The sequence below is a fragment of the Oncorhynchus masou genome, chromosome 27 (assembly GCF_036934945.1).
Source record: "Oncorhynchus masou masou isolate Uvic2021 chromosome 27, UVic_Omas_1.1, whole genome shotgun sequence".
In the NCBI taxonomy this organism is placed as follows: domain Eukaryota; kingdom Metazoa; phylum Chordata; class Actinopteri; order Salmoniformes; family Salmonidae; genus Oncorhynchus; species Oncorhynchus masou.
Window position 1 is genome coordinate 31,743,026 of NC_088238.1, and position 24,773 is coordinate 31,767,798.

A 24,773-nucleotide genomic window follows, 5' to 3' on the forward strand; every position below is an offset into this window, starting at 1 on the left:
AGCTATAGGAGGATTGGGCTCAGTGTAATACCTGGATTGGAATGAATGGCAAGGCATCAATGGAGTTTGCATATGTTTGATCAGTTTGATACCTTTCCATTGATCCATTCCAGCCATTACAATGAACCCATCTTCCTATAGCTCATCACACCGGCCTACTCTGTTATACAAGTATATTTCTTGGAAGTGAAAAAAAACTTGAGTACATTTGTTCCATGAAATTGTGCTCTGCTCGAGTTACGGTATCGACATCTCTTTCCTGAGTGCATATCTTAGGACCTCAATGTTATAGAAGTGACCTCTTTGTACTCCCCTTCCCTCTCTGCCAAAACACAGATTAAAGTAGCCTGCAACGCCACTTCTCCTAATCTCACCCAGAGGATGACAATAAAGAGGATCCATTTAGTCCCAGACGAGTGGTCAACCCAGTGCTCAGCCAAGGTTAGGGACAAAGATGCCCCCTAAAACTGCAGACACAGACACAGCAGTTTACCCATAAGCCACTGCTCTGTGGCGCTGGGCAGCTTTGTGTCTGAGGGTCAGTGGAGGAGTCATGTGGCAGGAGATGGCCATTTGGTGATTCAGGGGGAGGTGAGGGTTTCGTCAGTACCACCAGGGAGGTTTATGCTTCAGAAGTGTCACACTATTACCTCCTGAAGTTAAAGCTGTTCGTGCTTGAGTAATGACAAGAACAACTATAGCCATTTGATGGTAGCCTAGTGGGTAAGAGTGTTGGGCCAGTAACCGAAAGGGCGCTGGTTCGAATCCCCGAGCTGACTAGGTGAAACATCTGCCAATGTGCTCCTGAGCAAGGTACTTAATCCAAATTGCTCCTGTAAGTCGCTCTGAATAAGAGTGTCTGCTAAATGACTGAATTGTAAAGGTAAAATGTTCCGTGACAAGAGGGACACTGAGGGGACATTCTGAGCCCTCAAATTGTGTTGATGCATTCTGTAGTTGATGTTGATCCCGCTTCTCTAATCAGTAACATTTTATTTGGATAGTTTGTAAAGTATCTACAGATGGACTATCAGTAACATGTCAAAGTCTGTCTGTAGTTCATCTACAGGTGTTCAACAAACCATTTGTCGACTATCAGCAGCATTTTAACAGCAGGTCTTTGGCCTTTCAGTAGCATCTCAACAGTATATCTTATCATTTTCAAAAACGATAGTGAATATAAAAACACCTGAAAACCCCATTCACAACTCATGTACAGGGCCTTTATGTCTGTCTGTGAGGAGAACAAAGATGTTTTATTTTTATCAAGACACGAGGAGTGTGCATGACAAGGTGGAGCGCACCTGATTGGTAGGGCTAAGCATGAAGTCATTGAAAATGGTGAAAAACATCTATTACATTCCCATTAACGTGAGATATGGAAATCATGGTTAACATAGCTATTAGGTGATCAATTTTAATCTGATTAATATTGGAAGGCAAAATATTGTGGTTGTCCAACGTTGCGATATGGACGCATGGTTCATTTTCATAAATTACGAACCTTTAGCATTAACTATTCAAAATGGACATGAAACATGAAATTATGGCTGAGGTACATTTGTTGGAAGTAATGTGCATTACAAACCAGAAACATCTCTTCTCTTCTCTCACTTCTCGCCCTCTGTTACTTCTGTCCCAAGGCTGTGTTACTCCCGCCCCATCGACAGCTACAAAAGTAACGGTGCAGTTGTTCTGTTCTCTGTCTATATAAAGGCACAAGGCGAGACCCAGATGCAGACACAGGAGGCAGACGGTTAAAGTCCAAGATGTTTATTAACAATTCAAAAGGGTAGGCAAGAGAATGGTCGTGGAAAGGCAAAAGGTCAAAACCAGTTCAGAGTTCCAGATGTACAGGATGATCAGGCAGATTCGAGGTCAGGGCAGGCAGGATGATCAGGCAGATTCGAGGTCAGGGCAGGCAGGATGATCAGGCAGGCTCGAGGTCAGGGCAGGCAGGATGATCAGGCAGATTCGAGGTCAGGGCAGGCAGGATGATCAGGCAGGCTCGAGGTCAGGGCAGGCAGGATGATCAGGCAGATTCGAGGTCAGGGCAGGCAGGATGATCAGGCAGATGATCAGGCAGGCTCGAGGTCAGGGCAGGCAGGATGATGATCAGGCAGGGCTGCTCAGGCGGCAGGCTCGAGGTCAGGGCAGGCAGGATGATCAGGCAGGCTCGAGGTCAGGGCAGGCAGGATGATCAGGCAGGCTCGAGGTCAGGGCAGGCAGGATGATCAGGCAGGCTCGAGGTCAGGGCAGGCAGGATGATCAGGCAGGCGGGAAAGTAGTCCAGAGAAACGGGCAAAGGTCAAAACCAGGAGGACTAGTAAAGAGAAAAGAAAAGCAGGAGGACTAGTAAAGAGAAAAGAAAACCAGGAGGACTAGTAAAAAGAAAAGAAAAGCAGGAGCACGGGAAAAAACACGCTGGTTGACTTGAACATACAAGACGAATTGGCACAGAGAGACAGGAAACACAGGGATAAATATACCAGGGAGAATAAGCGACACCTGGAGGGGGTGGAGACAATCACAAGGACAGGTGAAACAGACTAGGGCGTGACAGTCTATTTAATTTAAACTCATAGAAATGAAATTACAGCTGCTAATGGTAGAGGACATATATAAGTTGTCATAAAATAAGGTGTTTCTAGCTCTATCGATCACTGAGTAATGATGAAAGTGTTATTTTTGGCCCGGTTCTCCCCTACTATAGCAGCTCATTACCCTAGTTCAAGACAAGCGTATCACAGGGAGATCCATACAGGCACGCCTCTCATTGGCGCTGTTAGGTTCTCAGGAAAATTGGCATACCTTCCAAATTTCCAAACTACCTTCTAATCTCAGTCATTTAAACTGAAGCAAAGAGAAGGAAGAAGGGAGGGAGGAAGATGAACCTAGATGCCTTAGCTCTCAGGTGTCCATGTGAACAGCCTCTTGTCATCCATGACAGGGACGGACCGGCCTAATTGATTTAAGGGCGAAAATCACATTACTCCATTTCACTGTAATTACATCTCCTGCGAAATGACTAAAGAAGAACGGTCTCGTTCATCTCCCCTCTTCACCCTAAGAACCTATTAGGAGTGTATGACATTGTTTGTAACATTGCTGCTCCTCTTCTTCAAAAGGCTTGATTCGTGTGAGTGTGCTTGTGTATGAGCATGTGTGTGTGTGTGTGTGTGTGTGTGTGTGTGTGTGTGTGTGTGTGTGCATGTGTGTCTGTGTGGATGGTACTGTTAGTTAGCCAAAGGGTCATTCAGTGTTTGATGACCTCTTTAGGCTATGGATGATTAAAACAGAACTGAAAGATATGCGTTGGACAAAAGATATTGCCACCAATTAGCTAATTATAGGTTTATCTAGAATTAAAAATCTACCTCCCTTAAAATGTTATATTGCATTCGAGAAATGCAATGACATTCCTAATTCACTCATATCAAAGTTTACAATATCTATTGCATGCTGTCGGATTTTGCATGTTGTACAATAGATATTGTGATTGGTATGGACAAGCAAGTCTTTATTAAAACCAATCAACATTATATCCATCTACACAGTAGACATCTCTCTATTCCCAGTAGGCTACGGTACATGCGCATTGTAAAGAAACGTACGAATACAAGGTCAACATTTCCAATACAGGCACATCACAGGGAGATCCTCCTATCCTCCTACTCCTATACCAACATCAAGCTCAAGGTAACAGTTAGGCACACATATAACACTGACGTTAAAGTGGCTGTAATATTTAATTTCTATATGAATCATTAAAGGGAGGTGCAGCGGCTATTATGCATTCCTTTTCTAGCAGGATAAAACAGCCCTTAGATGTGGGAGCAGGACTTTGAAGTCTTGTCTCAGAAGCAGGCCAACTCTTACAGGAAGTACCTTGCTCATGTTTTAAATATATCTGCTGTGGTGTGTGGGACTAACAAAGGTGAGCATTCTGGATGGGCCCCAAGATGAATGGAAAATGGCCAACCAGGAATTTTGGCAGTGGCGAAAATAGACGTCGGCATAAGGGGTCATACAAAGATACATACACAGACACACACACGCACGCACGCACGCACAGACACACACACAGACACACACACACACACACACACACACACACACACACACACACACACACACACACACACACACACACACACACACACACACACACACACACACACACACACACACACACACACACACACACACACACACACAGAGAGAGAGAGAGAGCTGAACAAGCACTTGTCTGAGAACTCCAACTTCCTTCCCAGCTGAGAACTTCCTGTCCACTAAATGCAGAACAAAATGATACTAAAACATTTGCTAAAGTGTCACTTCAATTCGACTGCTCATTTACTCAGATAATTAAAACTGTCAGTTAACACAATGACTCCACTAAGGCCAGTAGCCTAACGGTATCAGTTTAAGGATTTCCCACAATAATAAAATCATGAACCATTCAGGCCCAGAAACATGTGTGTTTATTTACGTCACAAACAAGCCTCCCATCAGAAAACGAATTCACAACAACATGCTTCTTTACGACACTGCGAGACATGGCCACGATTGAGCATTTAAGTGTCAAGTTAAGCATGCACTCCAAAGACCATGTGCTTGCTATCTGCTTCATTGTAATGGCATCTGAACCCTTATTGCTGTACTTAAATTCAGCTCTGATACGTTTACTTAACTGTGTCTAAAGTTAGTAGGGCGTTCAATCATCACACATATTGATACAGCTGACATCGACTGAAGTAGTGAGAATTAAGCTATACTGGCAAACAGACACAACACAATGTTTTTGCAGAATATTTGGGTGAGAAAGCATTAAAAAAAATACCATCAGTCTCATTCCTGAAATATGGTTCCCTAATGTAAGAATCCATTTCCCAGACCAGGTGTTTGTTGGCTTGGACATTTCGATGAACGTTTTGGCATTATCTGATGCTACAGGATCAAGAGGTTGAGTCACACAAGCTTCCACTTTGCTGTCCTCAGTACTTCTGGTACAGAGAGGTTCTGGTAAGCACAATGCCTTCTGAATGCCCAGTGAGACCTGTGTGTGTTTGTGTGTGTGTGTAGTAAAGGGATTCCTGGGGAAGTGAGTGTCAGTGAGATAACCTGGGAGGAATGTGCTAATCAGAGCTGAAAGGGTTTCAGGCAGGAAAGTGTGGCAAGTCAGAGGCAGGAACACAGAACTATCCCCCCCTGCCTGCTTCAGACCAACTGCCATCTGTATTTCTGCCACAGTCAGGCCTTTTCCAAACCAATGTTAGGGTTTGCAATGAGTGCTTGGCTCACGCACGCACGCCCACACACACTTAAAGGAAGTGGACCTGCTCTCCAAAAAGCTGATGTGTCATACCTTCCTTTCCTGGAACGACATACGTTAGTTTCAGCAAAGCTCAGGAAGCGCACATGGCAGCTCCACTCTTCTTCTCCTTTTTCTGTTTCTGGGATCCTGACAGACAGGCAGTACGGTAGTGCTTCTTCTTCTGTTGCCTGAGTCGTCTCTGTAGGCGGAGGCCGTCACTCTCGGAGCCATGAGTCGATCCTGTGTGGTCAAAGTGATCACTCTGACTGAGATCCAGATACTGCCGGTAGGTGACAACAGCAGGCAGAGGAGAGAGGGAAAGATGGGGATAAATAGGGAAAGAGAGAGGGAGAAAAATGGGGAGGGGTGGGTGTCTGCAGTCTCACCCAGGATACTGCATGTATATGGAGGTACTCGCAGATCTTGTGCTTGGATGCAAGTGAAAGTGTTTTGTTTGGTTGATGGGGTATCTATGTATGGTGGGTTATTGTAATGGCATTTTCTGTGTGACCTATATAATACTCACTTACTACTTAGACATGCACATACTACACACACAGTTCCATAAAGCATGATCTTCAAGACTGACATTCCAAAAAAGGGCAATTATACTCAGTGTGGAATTATCTCTCCTCCTATACAATCTCAGATGTGTGGTCACAGCTATTAACTGGTTAGCTGGCTCAGCAATATCCACAGAAACCATGTCTGAGAACATATCTGTCGTGTTCCATATACAGTGGGGAGAACAAGTATTTGATACACTGCTGATTTTGCAGGTTTTCCTACTTACAAAGCATGTAGAGGTGTGTAATTTTTATCATAGGTACACTTCAACTGTGAGAGACGGAATCTAAAACAAAAATCCAGAAAACCGCATTGTATGATTTTTAAGTAATTAATTTGCATTTTATTGCATGACATAAGTATTTGATCACCTACCAACCAGTAAGAATTCCGGCTCTTACAGACCTGTTAGTTTTTCTTTAAGAAGCCCTCCTGTTCTCCACTCATTACCTGTATTAACTGCACCTGTTTGAACTCGTTACCTGTGTAAAAGACACTCGCCGTGTTTGGAGGAAGAAGAAGGACGAGTACAACCCCAAGAACACCCCGAAACCTGAAGGATCTGGAGAATGTCCACATGGAGGAGTGGGCCAAAATCCCTGCTGCAGTGTGTGCAGACCTGGTCAAGAACTACAGGAAACGTATGATCTCTGTAATTGCAAACAAAGTTTTCTGTACCAAATATTAAGTTCTGCTTTTCTGATGTATCAAGTTCTTATGTCATGCAATAAAATGCTAATTAATTACTTAAAAATCATACAATTTGATTTTCTAGATTTTTGTTTTAGATTCCGTCTCTCACAGTTGAAGTGTACCTATGATAAAAATTACACACCTCTACATGCTTTGTAAGTAGGAAAACCTGCAAAATCAGCAGTGTATCAAATACTTGTTCTCCCCACTGTAGGTCTGTATCCATTTCTATATTTACACCACAGAAAGAGCATTACTGCATAGCATTAATGTAGTAGTATTACTTCACAATACTTAATGCTTTATAACACTAAAGGTTGGGATTCATAGTAGAAATTAATCCCAACAGTTACGTCCAGAATTGAAAAATCCTGTCCAAACTGTAATAAAAACCCAGTGTTTCATAATCCAGATTAGTCTGAAGTGAAACAAGAACTTGTGTAAAGGTGAAACTGAGTTAAACAATAGCTGGCTATCTAGAATAGTGAACACTAGTGAGCTCTGTGACATACAGAGGCGTCATCAAAGGCCATAGATCACTGTGCTACTGCAGGGCTTCACTGTCTGACTTCAAGGAGAACGCACATACCGAGGTAAATCAGTGCAACTTTGTCACAATTTAAAGTAGATTTGAGTATGGATATTATGTACAGCTCGTAGAGTACCTTTAAACGTTAAAAACATCAATTAACTTAATTTTATATTTTAAAGCTTTCTTAGTAACTTTTGCACGGCCTTACGTGATGTCGTTAGAATGTGAATGTTTTTTTTTACCAAGTTTCGTCTTGAAAATGTTTTTAGCCCAATTTTTTTATGACACTCTTCATCATAAAAGCTCATTTAATGGGAAGCCTGAATCTGTCCATACATTAGTGTTGTCTTGTTGACTTTGACATACTGCGCATCCCATTTAACTCTCATTTATCATAACCGACAGAACATTTCATAAACATGATGCACTTACTTTTTCAGTGCCATCACAGCTATGTCGTGTCAAATAATGTGATCTGTTATACAGGAGACAGACAGTAAGAGTCAGTCCGAGAGTGATCCATGGATCAGATCAGTAAGCTGTCTCTCTCTTCTCTGCCTGTGAGACATTCCTCGTTTTAGTGGCTTAAGCAGTGAAAACAAAGTTATGAAGTGGGCACAGCTGCCGTCCTAATAGGAGTCAAAGCTCTCATGGATATTCTCCCCACCAGCCATTAGAAAAACAAACGAAACAACAACAAATTTATGCTCTGATTCAATCATAAGCATTGGGAGTACAAAATATATCTGCCTCAGGCCTACAGTACATCTACAGTGCCAATGTTTGTTAGGCATACTGCTTGATGATGTATATGCTAATGGAATGATATGGAGAGCACTCAACTACGTATCTTGTACAGTGGGACAGAATAATGGCATGGGTCAAGTGCACAAACAAACCTGACTTTGGGTCATTTTGACATAGAAGAAAATAATTATACGCGATATCCAAACCAATAGGGTGTGTGGGTGTGGGAGCAGACGTGACAATATAGTCCCGACACGAACTTAAGGTTGCTACCTAGGCTGGCTGGTTGTTCGTTCTATCGGTTCAGGGTTCCAGAGACGTGACCCAGTCGTTAAGTCTTTCTGTTCTGTGTATATGGACGCGACCTAGTCGTTTGTTCTAAATATTCCATTGCCATACTGGCTGGCAAAGTTCTTATCCCTTGCTTGCTAGCCAACTACGGCTAACTGACCATCACGTCAAACAGCAAAGTAGCTGCATTTGCATTTGTTTAAGATGTTTTTTTTAGTGACATTTATTGGTGTACATTCATAACAATGAGCTAATGATGTGCGATTTCGCCTGGCATAGAAAATGTGCATACTCATTAGGACACTGTTGTTCAGAGAAGCTAGCCAACAACACAGCTAGCACAATCACTTCAAACTGATGCTGGAAAGACTGCAAACAAGCTGCATTTAGTTTTCTATTGAAATTTCATTGTATATATCCATAAAAATTATGCTAACTGATTCATTATTTCGACTGGCTGAGATAAACTGTCTGCTTGTCTGTCTCGTCCTGAGAGGTGCATTACTATGGGACAGCTGGAGATCGAATTTCAATATTCAAACAATGTCGCAGATGTTGGCAGAGACCGACAGCAAAGTTTGTACAAATCTCCGGTGTTGAAAGCCAAATGCTAGTCTAAAAGAAATGTAAGATAATGTCTAGATGTTTTTATAGAGGAGATCAAGTTTCTAAATTGCCTGGCTGGGCTGATGAGACAGTGGATTGCGCAGTGAGATGGAACAGAGTAAATAGGCATTTCAACGTCATTGCTTTGGCCACTGGTACCTTGTGGAATAGAAACCGTCTGGAATGCAATTTTAACCACAAAGCATCTAGGATTAGACCCAGCCGTTGTATAAATGATGATGCATTTACAAGACACTTCAACATTCTATGGCAGCCATGTTAGCTCCATATTTACATTACATGGGTAATATTCAAACAATGCTACGTAACTGATTTGCCTAGAATTAGAACAATATTCACAATTCTAAAAGTCGGCCTAACTCTTTAAATATATGACTCTGATCACGACAATCCACTGAATGACAGAAGGGACGTCACAATCAGTTCCAACAAGTGGAATAGAATAAACTCTTCCATTTTCAAGAGTGTCAAAGTAATATACAAACCTTTACATCGCCGATTCTCCAGGCAGATATCTTATTCTGTGCCTAGTCAAGTGTGTCTTGTCTTCATGCACAGCCCTGTCATTGTCGTGCCGCGCATTAGTGACAGAAGATACATTACTTGGTAGGAATCTAATTAGATGTCCCCTAACGACCTAATAGGCGTGTCTCCTGCTGCATGTACAGTAGAGAGAAGGCTATTAATCCAAGGACAACCTCTATCTCTTCAGACAACAAGCTGAGTGTAGTACGCTGGCAGGCTTTTCCATCCGCTGTGGAAAAATGTTGATTGAGTAACAAATGGCACCTTGTTTAGCCCTTAGTTGCCAGCGATGAGACTTGGTCTCTCTCTTCATTGGTGACAAGTTCAGTACTGTCGTGCGGGAGTCCATTCTAAGCAGGGCCAGTCATCTATGTGAGCTATGTGGACGACAGACGACAGCACCTGGTGTTGACCAAAAATCCTGTGCAAAATGTGCATCTGTGGTCAAATCAGGTGCTTCTATAGTACTTTTGTTTAGATTATTTGTAAAAAAAAAAAGTACAACCTCAAGATGTTGTTGCTAGTATTCGAGTAAAGGGTAGCAAGTGGTCACGGTTGTCTGCTGTGTTCTGGGCAAAAAAAAAAGGTCATTCTGAATGTTCCTGTATGATGACCAGGATTACAACTTCACAACTCTAGTACGTTGACCTGAGTTGCTTCTTCTCTGTATTGAATGAACGAGGAATGATTAGGAAAGCCAGAAGCTACTCCTAAAAGGAGACAAACGTTTACAGTCAGGAGTTCAATCAGCAAGGCAAATAGTTTCCAGTAAAGGCGTTAAATTCTCACTGGAATTCACTGATAGTAGAAATTAAAACCCAATTCATCCAGTGGACCTAATAATCAATCAACCAATTCTTCCCAAAATGCTGAGGCAACGGTAAACCAATTTAAAAAAACGACTACAATGATCTCTTTTATAGCCCTAGACAAGAGTAAAACATTTTTTAGACAAGAGGATAAACATAGGGTCACGATAGCTACAGTACTAAAATTAGCCCCCAGATATAGTCCATCTCGGGTTATTCTTGGAGTAATTGACATTAGACAATGAGAGACAATGAGCAGCCAAAGGAGGGGTCATGGTGCAAATGGCCCTCCAAAGTTATTTAAAAAAGAAGAACAAGAAAGAACCAATTGTGCTAGAGTCAACTACTAGACCCCCGAAGGAGATCGTAGAGAGTCCGGACTAGGGGTCGATCGTGATTGGCCGATAACTCCCAAACAGAAACAGGGCGGTCCCGTTGAATTAGTCGAGATATAGGCAAAAGCCATAGGCAGATATCCTGTTGGGATCAAACCCGGGGGTAATCTGATGAGACTCTGTTTGAAGTGATTATCATGGAGGGAAACTAAGGGATAGCCCGGCTTCTCGCCTAATTAGCAAATTTAGTGCAGAGCCTTAAGAAGTTTATAAAGACAGTGGCTGAGGACAGGAGGGGACAGTCCTCAACATATCAACTCATATCAACTCACCAGGATAGCCACCGGATAGCAGCAGCTTAACCGCAATCCTACTGCTACTTTGAGCTGTTCTACAACTAGCAGACCAGACCTGAAGACAGTCTCTCTCTCTCTGACCGTTGAGAATGCCACACTTAAGTGACTGTAGTTACTACAAGATGCGAGACGGAGCCCGAGTTTCCAATGTAAGGATTAATGTTTAGCAATAGCATCAGTATACATACATCAATGGAGTCGACTTGGACACTTTGTTGAGATATTCATACTTGGTTTAGTAAGTTGGTTGTAGTTGTATGGTGTGTGTATACATTTAGGGCATAGATATTTGAAGGATACTACATTGGGACATCTGCTCGTGCTCTACTTACTGTTACAACTTTTTACACTTATGGTAAATCATCTTCTTACTGACTGTTTAAGGTTGGATTTGTCCATGATTTGCTTGAGAAGTCAAGAGGACATGTCTTGTGTTCAGGGGTAAAACATGATTAAGATGATTAAGAACAATTTGACGAAACAGCTTCAACATGACTCACGACTTGCTACACTATCAATGCTCTCTCTGAGACTGCACTGAGCGGTGACTTTTATTTCTTATGTCTATCTTCATCACTGGAACGATTGCATACTAACACTAAACTCTGTTATCTGAGACGACATAGTAACCGTTGCCTGTTGTGTTACCCAATAACTGATCTTAGGTCTGTATGGAACAGGTCCAGAGCCACCTGGAGGGCTCTAAGTTCCACCTGCACCAGGCCCAGAGTCAGCAGGTCAAGCAGTACCTGACCCTGGGTTCCAAGCTGGCCGGGGGACAAGGGGGCCACCCTCACCCCACTGCGCAGGGAGGGCAGCTCCTGGGCACCGTTCCAGTGATGAGGAATGCTCACATGGCCCCCCTCAGTGATGGCAGCACCCCCAGCAGCCCCGTTACACTGCTGACCCTGGCATCCAACCACGACAGCGAGGTGAGTGAGCGTTTTGATTGATCTTTTCAACAACAGCAAGTGTTCATCTAGGTACCTTTGATATTTAGTTTTGGGATTCAATCAGTCCCGCTATTTGTTTGTTTTTATCTCAATGTCTTTGTTTAGTAGGTCCTTAAAGTGCCCAAAATAGTTAGGTGATTTAATCACACTATGCAGGTTTGATTACAGAGTCCTAAATCTCTTTTACCTGAGATACCAGCTGTGTAAACAACTCAGTTGTTCTCTAGTGACCTGCCCATTCTCTTTGAAATGCTCAGCAATAACTTCAGAGATTCAGTTCCTAATGAGAATCTCTGTTAAGGAGGATACTAGTTTGAAAACAAACATTTTGTTCCCGCCACGGCTGATCTCTTCCAGCATGGTGGTGAGGAAATGTCTGTTATTGGATTAGGATCCTAACTGTCCCACCCTCTGAATGATAGGTTTAGAGATGATGCAAAAAATAAATGTTACATTGAATTACAACGAGAGCATTTGCTCACCTATCGTTATTAATGACCTGTTGCTGGATACATAATGTATCTGAATTGAACTGAGGCTGGTACAATATGACTGTTTTCTTTTAGTTTCCAATGGATGAAGTTATTGATGACTTGATTAGCCTGGAGTCCGGCTTCAACGACGGGGGCTTGGATTGTATGGATCCCAGCATCATAATGCAAAACAATGTAAGTATGACTAATCATATTAACTATTATATCAGTCGCAAAAGTCGAGGGAAAAACACTTATTTGAATTGCAAAACGAAGGGAAGAAATGCTATCGACATGCAGGTGTTTCTGTCTATTGATTCTTGCTGACCTTATTCCTTGATCCAGACGTGATTCCCAGAAGATCCTTGATCTCCTTGACACTCATGAAGAAGCATATATTGGGTAGTTAAGTTCAGCTTTAAAGTTAAGTTGCTTAACTAACTTCTTTAATAAAGGACTTAAAAAGGGGAATATGAGGAACTACTTCCTCGGCCAAATGTTAACTTTCAGGCCTGACTTGCTTGGGAAAAAAGGAGCAGGCTTTGTGTGAGGTCATACTAAGTTCACCGATGAGTCAAAGTTCATTTCACCTGGGTTGAGGCTTAAAGCATTTCTCACATTTCTCAAGATGCCGAACAATACGGATTAATCCGCAAGTGGTGTCATTACATGGTAACTGATGACAGTGTGAGAATGATGTGTTAATTAGTATAAACACTAAGTCTGTGATTCTTACTTTCTTGCTGAAAGCCCGACATGGACACTGGTCACTACCAGGGAGTTTGGGAATGGTAGTCAAGAAGACAGAGGGAGAACGGCGAGACTATGCTAGATATCTACTACAACAAAAAAATATCTTGTTCAGACTAGGCATTCCATTAGAAAAATGCATGGATGGCAGCAGAGACAAGTGCTCCCAGTGCGAATTATATCTGGAGTTGAATTCCAAAAAAACAAAGACTCATTTGAGTAGCGATTATAGACACACCTGAACTCACCACAGAGGTATGTGGTACTAAAGGAAAATGGTGTTCCCACCTGCATTTCAAGAGAGAGGCATTGAGGAGAGGCCAACCAGACAGAGAGATTGAGATGAAGAGAGATAGAGATGAAGAGAGCTAGAGAAAGACAGAGGCAAGCAGGCAGCCAGGCACACAAACACACACATAGAAAAGGAGGGAAAAAACGAGGTGTAGAGAGTGAAGGGGGGGGGGTGTAGAGAGTGAAGATCAGAGCGACAGGGAGAAAAAGGGAGAGGAGAAGAGATTTAGAGCGAGGCAGTGAGGCATTGGATTGGGTTAATGCCTACACTCCCGATGGGCTTGTTCCGAAATGATAGCGCGCTTAAATGGATCAATTCATTCTAATTAGTCATACAGTACGATGCATCACGTCGTTTTGTCATGTCAACATATCCCAGGAACACAGATGGGAGCGGATTGAAGTGATTACGATGTGAGCAGTCGGGGGGACTGTTGCAATCTTTCATTTTGATAAGTATCCCCCCCCCTCTGTTAGAGATAATGACAGAGAGAAAGCCATCTACAGGCAAAGCAAACCAACTGCAAATATTGAAATGTCTACAGTTCCTTATTTTTCTCCCACTCCCTCCTTCCTGCCCTCCCATAACTTGACCTCTATTCTTATCCCTCTCTACACTATTCTAGGAATTGAATTTCACACATACACAGTGACAAATTGTCTTTACACAGCTTGTGGCATCTATGCCGGCTTTTGTAGGATTCCCAAAAATGCACAGCTCCCTAAGATGAGACATGCATCACTCTGCATTCCAACAGAGTTCCTAAAAGAGACCGTAGTTATCCCGCTTGTTCGGAAAATATATGCCTATTTTCTCACAGTGGACAAGCAGCGTAGAAAAACAGTTTGATATCTGTTTGGGCCGGTTATGACCCGCTTTCATCCAGTGGGGTGCTATTTTGAACACACAGACGCCTTTGTGTTCTGGGGCCCTTTCAAGCTGAGTAGCCATAGTGGCCACTGATATTGGTACTATTAGGCTAGTAAACAGGGACACGGAGCGAGGTCGTACCCCCAGAGAAGGACCTGAGAAGGCCTTAGGGGACACAAACAGGGCTGTGGTCAGGCAGCGCCCCTGGTGGGGAGACATGGAGGCCCCTAGCCTCTCCTGCTGGATCACACAAAGCAATGCCCTGAGGGCTGAGAAGTGACAGGACTGCCAACAGTGCTATGATTGCCCTCATCTGAAAGACTTACAAATTCCTGCCACCATTTCAATGCTTTCAACTGAGCCAAAGTCAATCTGCTTCCAAAAGTTGCAATGACTTAGTGAACCTGAGGTCCCCGAGTCTGAATGAGACGTTATCTCTCTGTGTCTGTGCGTCTGTGTTCAACCATTCCCTGACATCTTCCTCCTCTCCTTTTCTTCTCTCCAGGTGCTGAGCAGCAGCATGCTGGACATCTATGGGTGTGAACCAGGTATGACTACAGCCCCTCATGGCCGAATGACACCCACCTCACGCCCCACTAAGCTCACTACTGTAAAAAGGGAAGTCACAGGTACGAACACACATCATAGCACTAAAGATGATCATAATAATCAATGCATGATCACATCGAAAGAGGATAGAAGTGTGAAACTCAACCACATACTGTAGCATAAAAGCACAACACTAGGTGACACATTCCTGACAAGTCTAAATCATGTCAGTTACTGGCATCCATTTTGTTTTTAGGAATGAATAAGTTTAGCATTTTTTTAAGGTGCCCGACTACAGGAAACAAGAAAGAGTAATCCATTTAGTCATTTTTCTTCTTTAGCTGAGTAGAATTATGACAAAATGCTGTGTAGGCCCTCTTCTTCAACCCTGATGTGTACAGCGTTAATCCTACACAAACTATTCAACTTATTACTAAGTCAACTCAATAATTTGTCTGCTCTCAGCCGATTGTCATTGTGTATTCTATACAGCATCTACAACTTGTCAGTCAGTTTATTATAATGGAAGACCGTGCAGGTTCAACATGGATTTGTTTTGGATAAATTACGGATCGCTTCTATAGGGTGCATGTGTAGTAGCACAAGTTCACTGTCTAGCCGTATCAAGTCCAATGAAGAAGGATGCTGAAGGAAAACAAGACAAATATGTTTACATGTAACACATAGATTTTTCCCTTGAATGTGTAGTGTTTGGACTACAGTTGTGTCACTCACATCCCTAATTATCAATGGCCTCTGTCCATAGTCCGCGACACAAAGGACCTCTGAGAAATGTTTTATAAATGCCATGCATCGAGTAAAGCTAATTGATTTAGGAAATAGAAAGGATGCCTCAAGAACGCTTCACTCCGACGAGAAAATAAGTGAATTAGTATATTTTTCATATAAGTGTGCGGTCGGGAACAACGGGCAGTTACACAGAGGTCTAAATGACCTTATTGAATCAACAGAGACGAATTGAGAAATGCAATCACAGGTTCTAATTATATCATTTGGGAGAAATGTGAATGTGAATATGAATGATATAGCATGCCTTTCCCCTCATGGGTAGATCAGCAAATTTGTTAAGCAGACTTAATTGCCAGCCTGAGTGGCTTAAAAAGAGGACACGGATTTTTCACAATGAACCAAAGAGAAGAGACGCAGTATGCCAGGCGGGCTGGGTGGAGTGGGATAAATCGAGCCCTTTCACTATGTGCGTGAGTGTGTGGAAGGTTCAGACTCTGGGGAAGGTTCAGGCTTTGTGTCTGTGGTGGCAATGAGGATCTCCACTCTGTCTGACACCCCAGAAATATCCAGGCCAGAACTGTGTATCGACTGACTGGAGCTTCTTTCATACTCTGTGTGCGTTTCTTATCAGGCTGTGTTTCTTCTTTCTGTTTCACAGAACATGAAACGAGAGTGATGGCCAAAGAACGACAGAAGAAAGACAATCACAACTTGAGTAAGAGTCGCCCTACTCAATACAGAGTACCGTTCGGAAATGTTGCGTGGGGCCACTAAAGTAACTCAATGTCCTCTCACTCTCTCTCTCTGACCAGTTGAAAGAAGAAGAAGATACAATATCAACTACAGAATCAAAGAACTTGGAACAATGATACCAAAGTCGAATGACCCGTAAGTGATCTAGCGCTTGTTAGACTTTTCTCAGTCTTTATTATGTTCCAAACATTAGCTTACCTTGACTTAAAGAAACTCCCCATGATCAAGTCTATTGCCATGAAAAGAAGCACAAATGTCTGGCTGGTGTTAAACATATCAAATACTAAGCACAGGCCGCTAAATGTTGTTAATTGAATTCAAATTAATAGTCAAGAGCACATTTCGCTTCTATTTCAAGGGTGTACTTGAGTAGCTATTGTAGTCTTCACGCTCTGCAAAGTAGTGAGTCTGTGTCCTCCTTGGGCACTCAACAGTAGACTACAGCTTAGAGCTCAATGATGAAGATTGGGGTCAAACGCAAAGAAGGCCACCACCCATTTGAATCAAAGTTTGAGGACAATTGGCCCACTAAGATGGAATACGGAAGCCGGAATTGGAATCCGACTGGCCCAACAGCAATTTAACTTACGATAGAATTTAAATGGAAGGTTACCGCTGTCGCCGTGCCATTAAGACAAGATAAAGAAGATTATTAGCTGTGGAACAGACCAACGTCTTGTTCCAAAGAAAGGTGCATTTTACAACTGCTTCCTCCTTTTTAAAAAGTAATGGTATCAGGGAACGGGGCCTGCACTCTTGGATTCTTCTAAAGTCACATTCCCCCCCCCTCTTCCGACACCTATTTTTACTTGAGGATTAATTTGACCATATAAGCGGTTCCAAAATGGACTTTCTGCCGACACACTTATACTTAACTATTCTATTAAAATTCCCATTCAAAGGCTGGATGTAATGTCCGAGAATGAATAATTGGCCATGTAAATCACTATTTCTTATTCATATATAAAAAATGGGTCCCTGTGTAAGTTTTTGTACAGAACATTCCGCTGATGCGGTGAATAAAAGGTTATCTTTTACGTCCCTCTGCCGTAGTGATATGCGCTGGAACAAAGGCACCATTCTCAAGGCGTCGGTGGAGTACATCAAGTGGCTGCAGAAGGAGCAGCAGCACGCCAGAGAGCTGGAGAACAGGCAGAAGAAGATGGAGCAGGCCAACAGGAGGCTACTGCTCAGGATCCAGGTATGGACTACGGGAGAGAGAAAGACAGACACCCTCAAAACCCGAGCCCCCTACCACTACAGATCCCCAACCCAGCGACTTCCCCATCCTTAACACCATGTCAATGTGCACCATCACGGCCCTGATGCTCAATAGAGACCCCCCCCTCACCCCCTACCCTGACAGAGACCGGACTTGCTTCTATTGATGTTTGTCAAGCAGTTCCTCATCACCACTGTTCTCTTCCACGTCTCCTCTCCAAGCCACAATAATTACCTAAATCAAATCAAATTTATTTATATAGCTGATAGCTCAAAGTGCTGCATAGAAACCCAGCCTAAAACCCCAAACAGCAAGCAATGCAGGTGTAGAAGCATGGTGGCTAGGAAAAACTCCCTAGAAAGGCCAAAACCTAGGAAGAAACCTAGAGAGGAACCAGGCTTCTCGCTGTGCCATGTGGAGATTATAACAGAACATGGCCAAGATGTTCAAATGTTCATAAATGACTAGCATGGTCAAATAATAATAATCACAGTAGTTGTCGAGGGTGCAGAAAGTCAACACCTCAGGAGTAAATGTCAGTTGGCTTTTCATAGCCGATCATTAAGAGTATCTCTACCACTCCTGCTGTCTCTATAGAGTTGAGTTGAAAACAGCAGGTCTGGGACAGGTAGCACGTCCGGTGAACAGGTCAGGATTCCATAGCCGCAGGCAGAACAGTTGAAACTGGAGCAGCAGCACGGCCAGGTGGACTGGGGACAGCAAGGAGTCATCATGCCAGCTAGTCCTGAGGCATGGTCCTAGGGCTCAGGTCCTCTGAACGAGAGAAAGAAAGAGAGAAAGAGAGAATTAGAGAGAGCATACTTAAATTCACACAGGACACCGGATAAGACAGGAGAAGTACTCCAGATATAACAAACTGACCCCAGCCCCCCGACACATAAACTACTGCAGCATAAATACTGGAGGCTGAGACAGGAGGGGTCAGGAGACACTGTGGCCCCATCCGATCATACCCCCGGACAGGGCCAAACAGGAAGGATATAACCCCACCCACTTTGCCAAAGCACAGCCCCCAAACCACTCGAGCGACATCTTCAACCACCAACTTACCATCCTGAGACAAGGCCGAGTATAGCCCACAAAGATCTCCGCCACGGCACAACCCAAGGGGGGGCGCCAACCCAGACAGGAAGATCACATCAGTGACTCAACCCACTCAAGTGACGCACCCCTCCTTGGGACGGCATGAAAGAGCACCAGTAAGCCAGTGACTCAGCCCCTGTAGTAGGGTTAGAGGCAGAGAATCCCAGTGGAAAGAGGGGAACCGACCAGGCAGAGACAGTAAGGGTGGTTCGTTGCTCCAGAGCCTTTCCGTTCACCTTCACACTCCTGGGCCAGACTGCACTCAATCATTTGAACCACTGTAGAGATGAGTCTTCAGTAAAGACTTAAAGGTTGAGACTGAGTGCGTCTCTCACATGGGTAGGCAGACCATTCCATAAAAATGGAGCTCTATAGGAGAAGCTCTGACTCCAGCTGTTTGCTTAGAAATTCCAGGGACAATTAGGAGGCTTGCGTCTTGTGACCGTAGCGTACGTGTAGGTATGTACGGCAGGACCAAATCAGAGAGATGGGTAGGAGCAAGCCCATGTAATGCTTTGTAGGTTAGCAGTACAACCTTGAAATCAGCCCTTGCCTTAACAGGAAGCCAGTGTAGGGAGGCTAGCACTGGAGTAATATGATCAAATTTGTTGGTTCTAGTCAGGATTCTAGCAGCCGTATTTAACACTAACTGAAGTTTAAGTTCCGGGTAGCCGGAAAGTAGAGCATTGCAGTAGTCTAACCTAGAAGTATCAAAATCATGGAGTAATTTTTCTGCATCATTGGACAGAAAGTTTCTGATTTTTGCAATGTCCTTGAAACAGTCTTGATATGTTCATCAAAAGAGAGATCAGGGTCCAGAGTAACGCCGAGGTCCTTCACAGTTTTATTTGAGACGGCTGTACAACCATTAAGATTAATTGTCAGATTCAATAGATCTAGACCTTGGGACCTAGAACAAGCATCTCTGTTTTGTCCGAGTTTAAAAGTAGAACGTTTGCAGCCATCCACTTCCTTATGTCTGAAACACAGGCTTCTAGCGAGGGCAATTTTGGGGCTTCACCTTGTTTCATTGAAATGTACAGCTGTGTGTCATCCACATAGCAGTGAAAGTTAACATTATGTTTTCGAATGACATCCCCAAGAGGTAAAATATATAGTCAAAACAATAGTGGTCCTAAAACGGAACCTTGAGGAACACCGAAATTTACAGTTGATTTGTCAGAGGACAAACCATTCACAGAGACAAATTGATATCTTTCCGACAGATAAGATCTAAACCAGGCCAGAACTTGTCCGCGTAGACCAATTTGGGTTTCCAATCTCTCCAAAAGAATGTGGTGATCGATGGTATCAAAAGCAGCACTAAGCTCTAGGAGCACGAGGATAGATGCAGAGCCTCGGTCTGATGCCATTAAAAGGTCATTTACCACCTTCACAAGTGCAGTCTCAGTGCTATGATGGAGTCTAAAACCAGACTGAAGCATTTCATATACATTGTTTGTCTTCAGGAAGGCAGTGAGTTGCTGCGCAACAGCTTTTTTTAAATTTTTTGAGAAGAATGGAAGATTCGCTATGGGCCGATAGTTTTTAATATTTTCTGGGTCAAGGTTTGGCTTTTTCAAGAGAGGCTTTATTACTGCCACTTTTAGTGAGTTTGGTACACATCCGGTGGATAGAGAGACATTTATTATGTTCAACATAGAAGGGCTAAGCACAGGAAGCAGCTCTTTCAGTAGTTTAGTTGGAATAGGGTCCAGTATGCAGCTTGAAGGTTTAGAAGCCATGCTTATTTTCATCATTGTGTCAAGAGATATAGTACTAAAGCACTTGAGTGTCTCTCTTGATCCGAGGTCATGGCAGAGCTGTGCAGACTCAGGACAACTGAGCTTTGAAGGAATACGCAGATTTAAAGAGTAGTCCGTAATTTGCTTTCTAATAATCATGATCTTTTCCTCAAAGAAGTTCATGAATTTATTACTGCTGAAGTGAAAGCCATCTTCACTTGGGGAATGCTGCTTTTTAGTTAGCTTTGCGACAGTATCAAAAATAAATGTTGGATTGTTCTTATTTTCCTCAATTAAGTTAGAAAAATAGGATGATTGAGCAGCAGTGAGGGCTCTTCGATACTGCACGGTACTGTCTTTCCAAGCGAGTTGGAGGACTTCCAGTTTGGTGTGACGCCATTTCCGTTCCAATTTTCTGGAAGCTTGCTTCAGAGCTCGGGTATTTTCTTGTATACCAGGGAGCTAGTTTCTTATGAGAAATGTTTTTAGTTTTTAGGGGTGCAACTGCATCTAGGGTATTGCGCAAGGTTAAATTAAGTTAGGTTAAACTCAGTTAGGTGGGTAACTGATTTTTGTCCTCTGACGTCCTTGGGTAGGCAGAGGGAGTCTGGAAGGGCATCAAGGAATCTTTGTGTTGTCTGTGAATTTATAGCACGACTTTTGATGCTCCTTGGTTGGGGTCTGAGCAGATTATTTGTTGCAATTGCAAATGTAATAAAATGGTGGTCCAATAGTCCAGGATTATGAGGAAAAACATTAAGATCCACAACATTTATTCCATGGGACAAAACTAGGTCCAGAGTATGACTGTGACAGTGAGTAGGTCCAGAGACATGTTGGACAAAACCCACTGAGTCGATGATGGCTCCGAAAGCCTTTTGGAGTGGGTCTGTGGACTTTTCCATGTGAATATTAAAGTCACCAAAAATTAGAATATTATCTGCTATGACTACAAGGTCCGATAGGAATTCAAGGAACTCAATGAGGAACGCTGTATATGGCCCAGGATGCCTGTAAACAGTAGCTATAAAAAGTGAGTAGGCTGCATAGATTACCTGATTAATAAATAGAGTGATAGACTTCGGCTCCATCCCTCCGGAAGGAGGAATCAGGTCAGAATTAGGTTGTGAGTCATAATAATACCCAGAGCCATGCCTCTCTCCCCCACTTCCCCTCGCCCTAAAATGAAGCGTTAAAACGGGGGCGACTGGGTATTGACATGGCAACAGAGCAGAGCCAAGCAGACAGCGGAGACTTTACCACATGTCCTCAGCCACTGAGCCATCGCAATTAACCACCAAATGAATCAGGCTCTGGCTCTTACGCTGAACTCACAGTCAAGCTAAACTTCTCAATGTAACAGTGTCATCCTAAAGGACGCTGAGACCAACAAAAACACATTGGACACAAACGAGACGAAAAGAGACATTTCGCGTGGAGAGAGAGAACTAAACACAAGCATTTAACGGAACGTTAGCCTCACAGCGTTAGCCTAAAGAAGTGCCGATGACAGTTCAGTGACACACTGTAGGGAGAAAGACGGCATCAACACCAAGAATCACCCACATAAACATCACGCTAGTCTTACTTAAATGCACTGTTGGAATCCTACAGAAAGGTGTTGTAACTGAGAGAAACAGAAGGTTATCACTTTGCATCACGTAACGTGGGAACAGCAATGCTTCCCCCCCCCTTGCATCACATTCCTCTACACTCTTTTTATCCCCCGAGTTTGTTTAGCTAAACGACATGCTAGCCTAACCGTTATCAAGGTAGATTGACAACAGACTATTACCCATAGTGCTACTGCTCGTAGAGCGTCGATGGGGAGGCGTGAACCACATTGCTGACCTGCTGGTAGCTGACTGATGAGGTTTTGTCATTGGTTCCTCCCCGTCATGTTTATAACACATATCCCAAGGGCCCCGGCTGCTTCCTGACAGGGGGGTCTGGAGAGGAGGGGTAGATTAAATGGATCGGCCTCCACTACATTAGAGTGCTATTTAAAGTCAATTCATAATCATCTACCAGATTATGAGGTATGTGTGTGTAGGGGACGCAGGGAAGGGAGGGGGGGGTGTAATGTGTATGCATCCATGTGTGCTTGTGTGTGTGTAAGGGTTGCCAACTCGTACAGAGCTCTTTCTAAGAAAAGTAATCTCCTTCATTAAGAATCTTCTTATTCGAACACTGTTCCCATTCCTATGTATTTGAGAAGAACACTGTCCTGATCCTTGGTCCTTTTCTGTGCGTTTCAGGAGTTGGAGATCCAGGCCCGTGCTCACGGCCTCCCCAGCATGGCCACTGCCCTGGGTACTGTAGAGCTCTCCTCCCACCTCCTCAAACAACAGCAGCAGCAGCCCTTGGCTCCCCAGTCACAGCAGGGTCCTCAGCCACCCCTGTACCAGGAAGAGCTGAATGGGGAGTACCTCCAGAGGACCTCCATGCCAGCCATGACCACTGGGGGCGTCACTGGGGTTACAGACCAGGGTCAGGGGGTGGTTGACGGCTCCACCACTTTCTCCGACCCGCTTTCTCACTTCACAGACTTCTTCAGCGCCACGCTCAAAGAGGAGCAACGGCTGGACGAGATCCTCATGGACAACCCGCTCTCGCCGTTCGGCACCGACCCGCTTCTCTCCGCCGGCTCACCCGACGCCTCCAAGGACTCCAGTCACAGGAGCAGCTTCAGCTCGGACGATGACGACCTATGATCCCTGACCCCTACGCGACCCCCACGGTGAACCTGTGTCAAAGGTCAAAGGACATAGAGCAGTTGGTAACCCTCACAAATTGGTGCGGAGATTTGTTCCAGCCCAGCACCAACAACACATCCGATTCTACTGACCAGCTCGAATCAATGAGAGCTTGATTAGTGGGCTCAGGTGTGTAAGTGCTGGGCCAGAGCAGAAGCCTGCACACCCTGTGGCTCTCCAGGACCAGGGTTAGTTACCACTGGCACTCATACTTTTTACAAACTTTGGTGGAGAGTGTGTACCTCGCAGGCAGAACCAGACTCATGACAAAAAGGGAGAAAGACAATCGGTCCATACTGAACATATGATATGGTTCCAAAATGCATTGGACACTGGGGTTGTTGCACACCACTGTAAACTATACGGTGTCTTTGCAATATGCCAAAAGAGGACAGTGTCCCTTTTCAGATGTCTACTATTACAGTTATTGTATAAAAGGACTTTAAACCATTGAGGTTCGCTGATGGGCCCTATCTCGAGCTAGTTACTGGTGGTTCCTCTTTCAGACAGAAATTAAAATGGGACAGTGATACTTGGCGAAAAAGCCTAACACTTCCTTTGTTTGTCTTTAAATGTATTTTTACAAAATGTTTTATGTATGTATGTGTTTTAATCCATGTATTCCTAAAAAAAACATAACATTATCTAACATGCTCTCTTTTGTATTCTTAGTGGGGGTGGGGAAAAAAAAATAAACCCCTTTTTTTAAATAAATCAGACCTGGCGTTTCTTACCACATACTTACCACATACCCAACACAAAAGCTCTCGTGTTTAATTTGTAATATTGCCTACTCTATCACAAATAATTACGATTAAAAAAAATTAAAAATGACGGAGAGACGTCCTGTTAACTTTCATTATTCTCCTATCTAACAGGAGCCGTTCAGTTATGAACCAGGAAAAGTGACAGAGAGGTTGATTATCACATCGTCAGAGGCAAGACCTATGAGGCTAAACTGATGAATGAAGGTCCATACAGGTGAACTGTCTGAACGTAGGTGAGAGTGTGGGTAAAATGAAAGTTTCGCCCAGGGTGACAGACAGTGAATGAGCGACAGAGAGAAGACAGAGAGAATGGGAAAATGAGGAGTGATGATGACGAGCCAGATAACGGCTCTTAAGGACAGGGAAAAGGCAGAATGAAAGGAGAGTGAGTATAAAGTAGGCTTTAAAAAACGTGGTCGTTAAAAGTTCCATGAAGAAGCTAGGTGACTGATTTAAAAGAATGTGTCAAATTAATCATTGAGAATCAAAATAGTTGCTTAAAAACTTTACTCAGAAAAGGTTAGTCAGACTTGTTTTGGATACATATAATGCTGAAATCTTTAGAAGAAATCTTTAATCAGTGGATATTTTCTAATCATGTTAAAGTTATGCATTAATAAAACAACAAACAGTCCAGAGTGAAAAAAAACAACATTTCAATGCGTTTCAGTGGATACCCTGTGTTCCTCATCAAAGCTCTTCTAAATTAATGTTTTAGAATGTTATTAGCTGTATGTTTCTCCCATAATGAAATCGAAAGATTCCTGCTTGCATCTCCTCTCTAGCTACAAAATAAAATTGAACCACGAATCATTATGAAATATAGGCAGGCCAACTACAAAGCGATGAGTGATGTTTACGGGTAATTGGCCAACGCAATTATGGAAGGTAAATATGGATTTTCATTAAAGAGAAAACATGGAGGGTCTCGGAGAACTTTGCGTTGCGTGACTAAAATACATTTTCCAAAGGCACAATTTACATTTTGAT

The 24,773-nt window shown here is 43.3% G+C and overlaps 1 protein-coding gene across 13 annotated transcripts in view; it reads left to right on the plus strand.

The window, feature by feature from the left end:
- The window catches only part of LOC135516005 (transcription factor EC-like), a 51,114-nt gene extending 27,379 nt beyond the window's left edge, over positions 1-23,735 (plus strand). For 4 of the 13 annotated variants that reach the window (XM_064939945.1, XM_064939944.1, XM_064939943.1 and 1 more), the window contains 7 exons: positions 11,465-11,731; positions 12,319-12,420; positions 14,643-14,766; positions 16,095-16,151; positions 16,249-16,324; positions 17,216-17,390; positions 22,519-23,735. In XM_064939945.1, the coding sequence (XP_064796017.1) occupies positions 11,465-11,731; positions 12,319-12,420; positions 14,643-14,766; positions 16,095-16,151; positions 16,249-16,324; positions 17,216-17,390; positions 22,519-22,974 (1,257 nt within the window). In that variant the 3' untranslated portion in view covers positions 22,975-23,735. Of the gene's footprint in view, positions 1-3,679; positions 5,604-10,025; positions 10,949-11,464; positions 11,732-12,318; positions 12,421-14,642; positions 14,767-16,094; positions 16,152-16,248; positions 16,325-17,215; positions 17,391-22,518 lie in introns of those variants that run through there. The other 9 variants (XM_064939950.1, XM_064939951.1, XM_064939953.1 and 6 more) reach the window with 9 other exon arrangements.
- Positions 23,736-24,773: the final 1,038 nt, after the last annotated feature.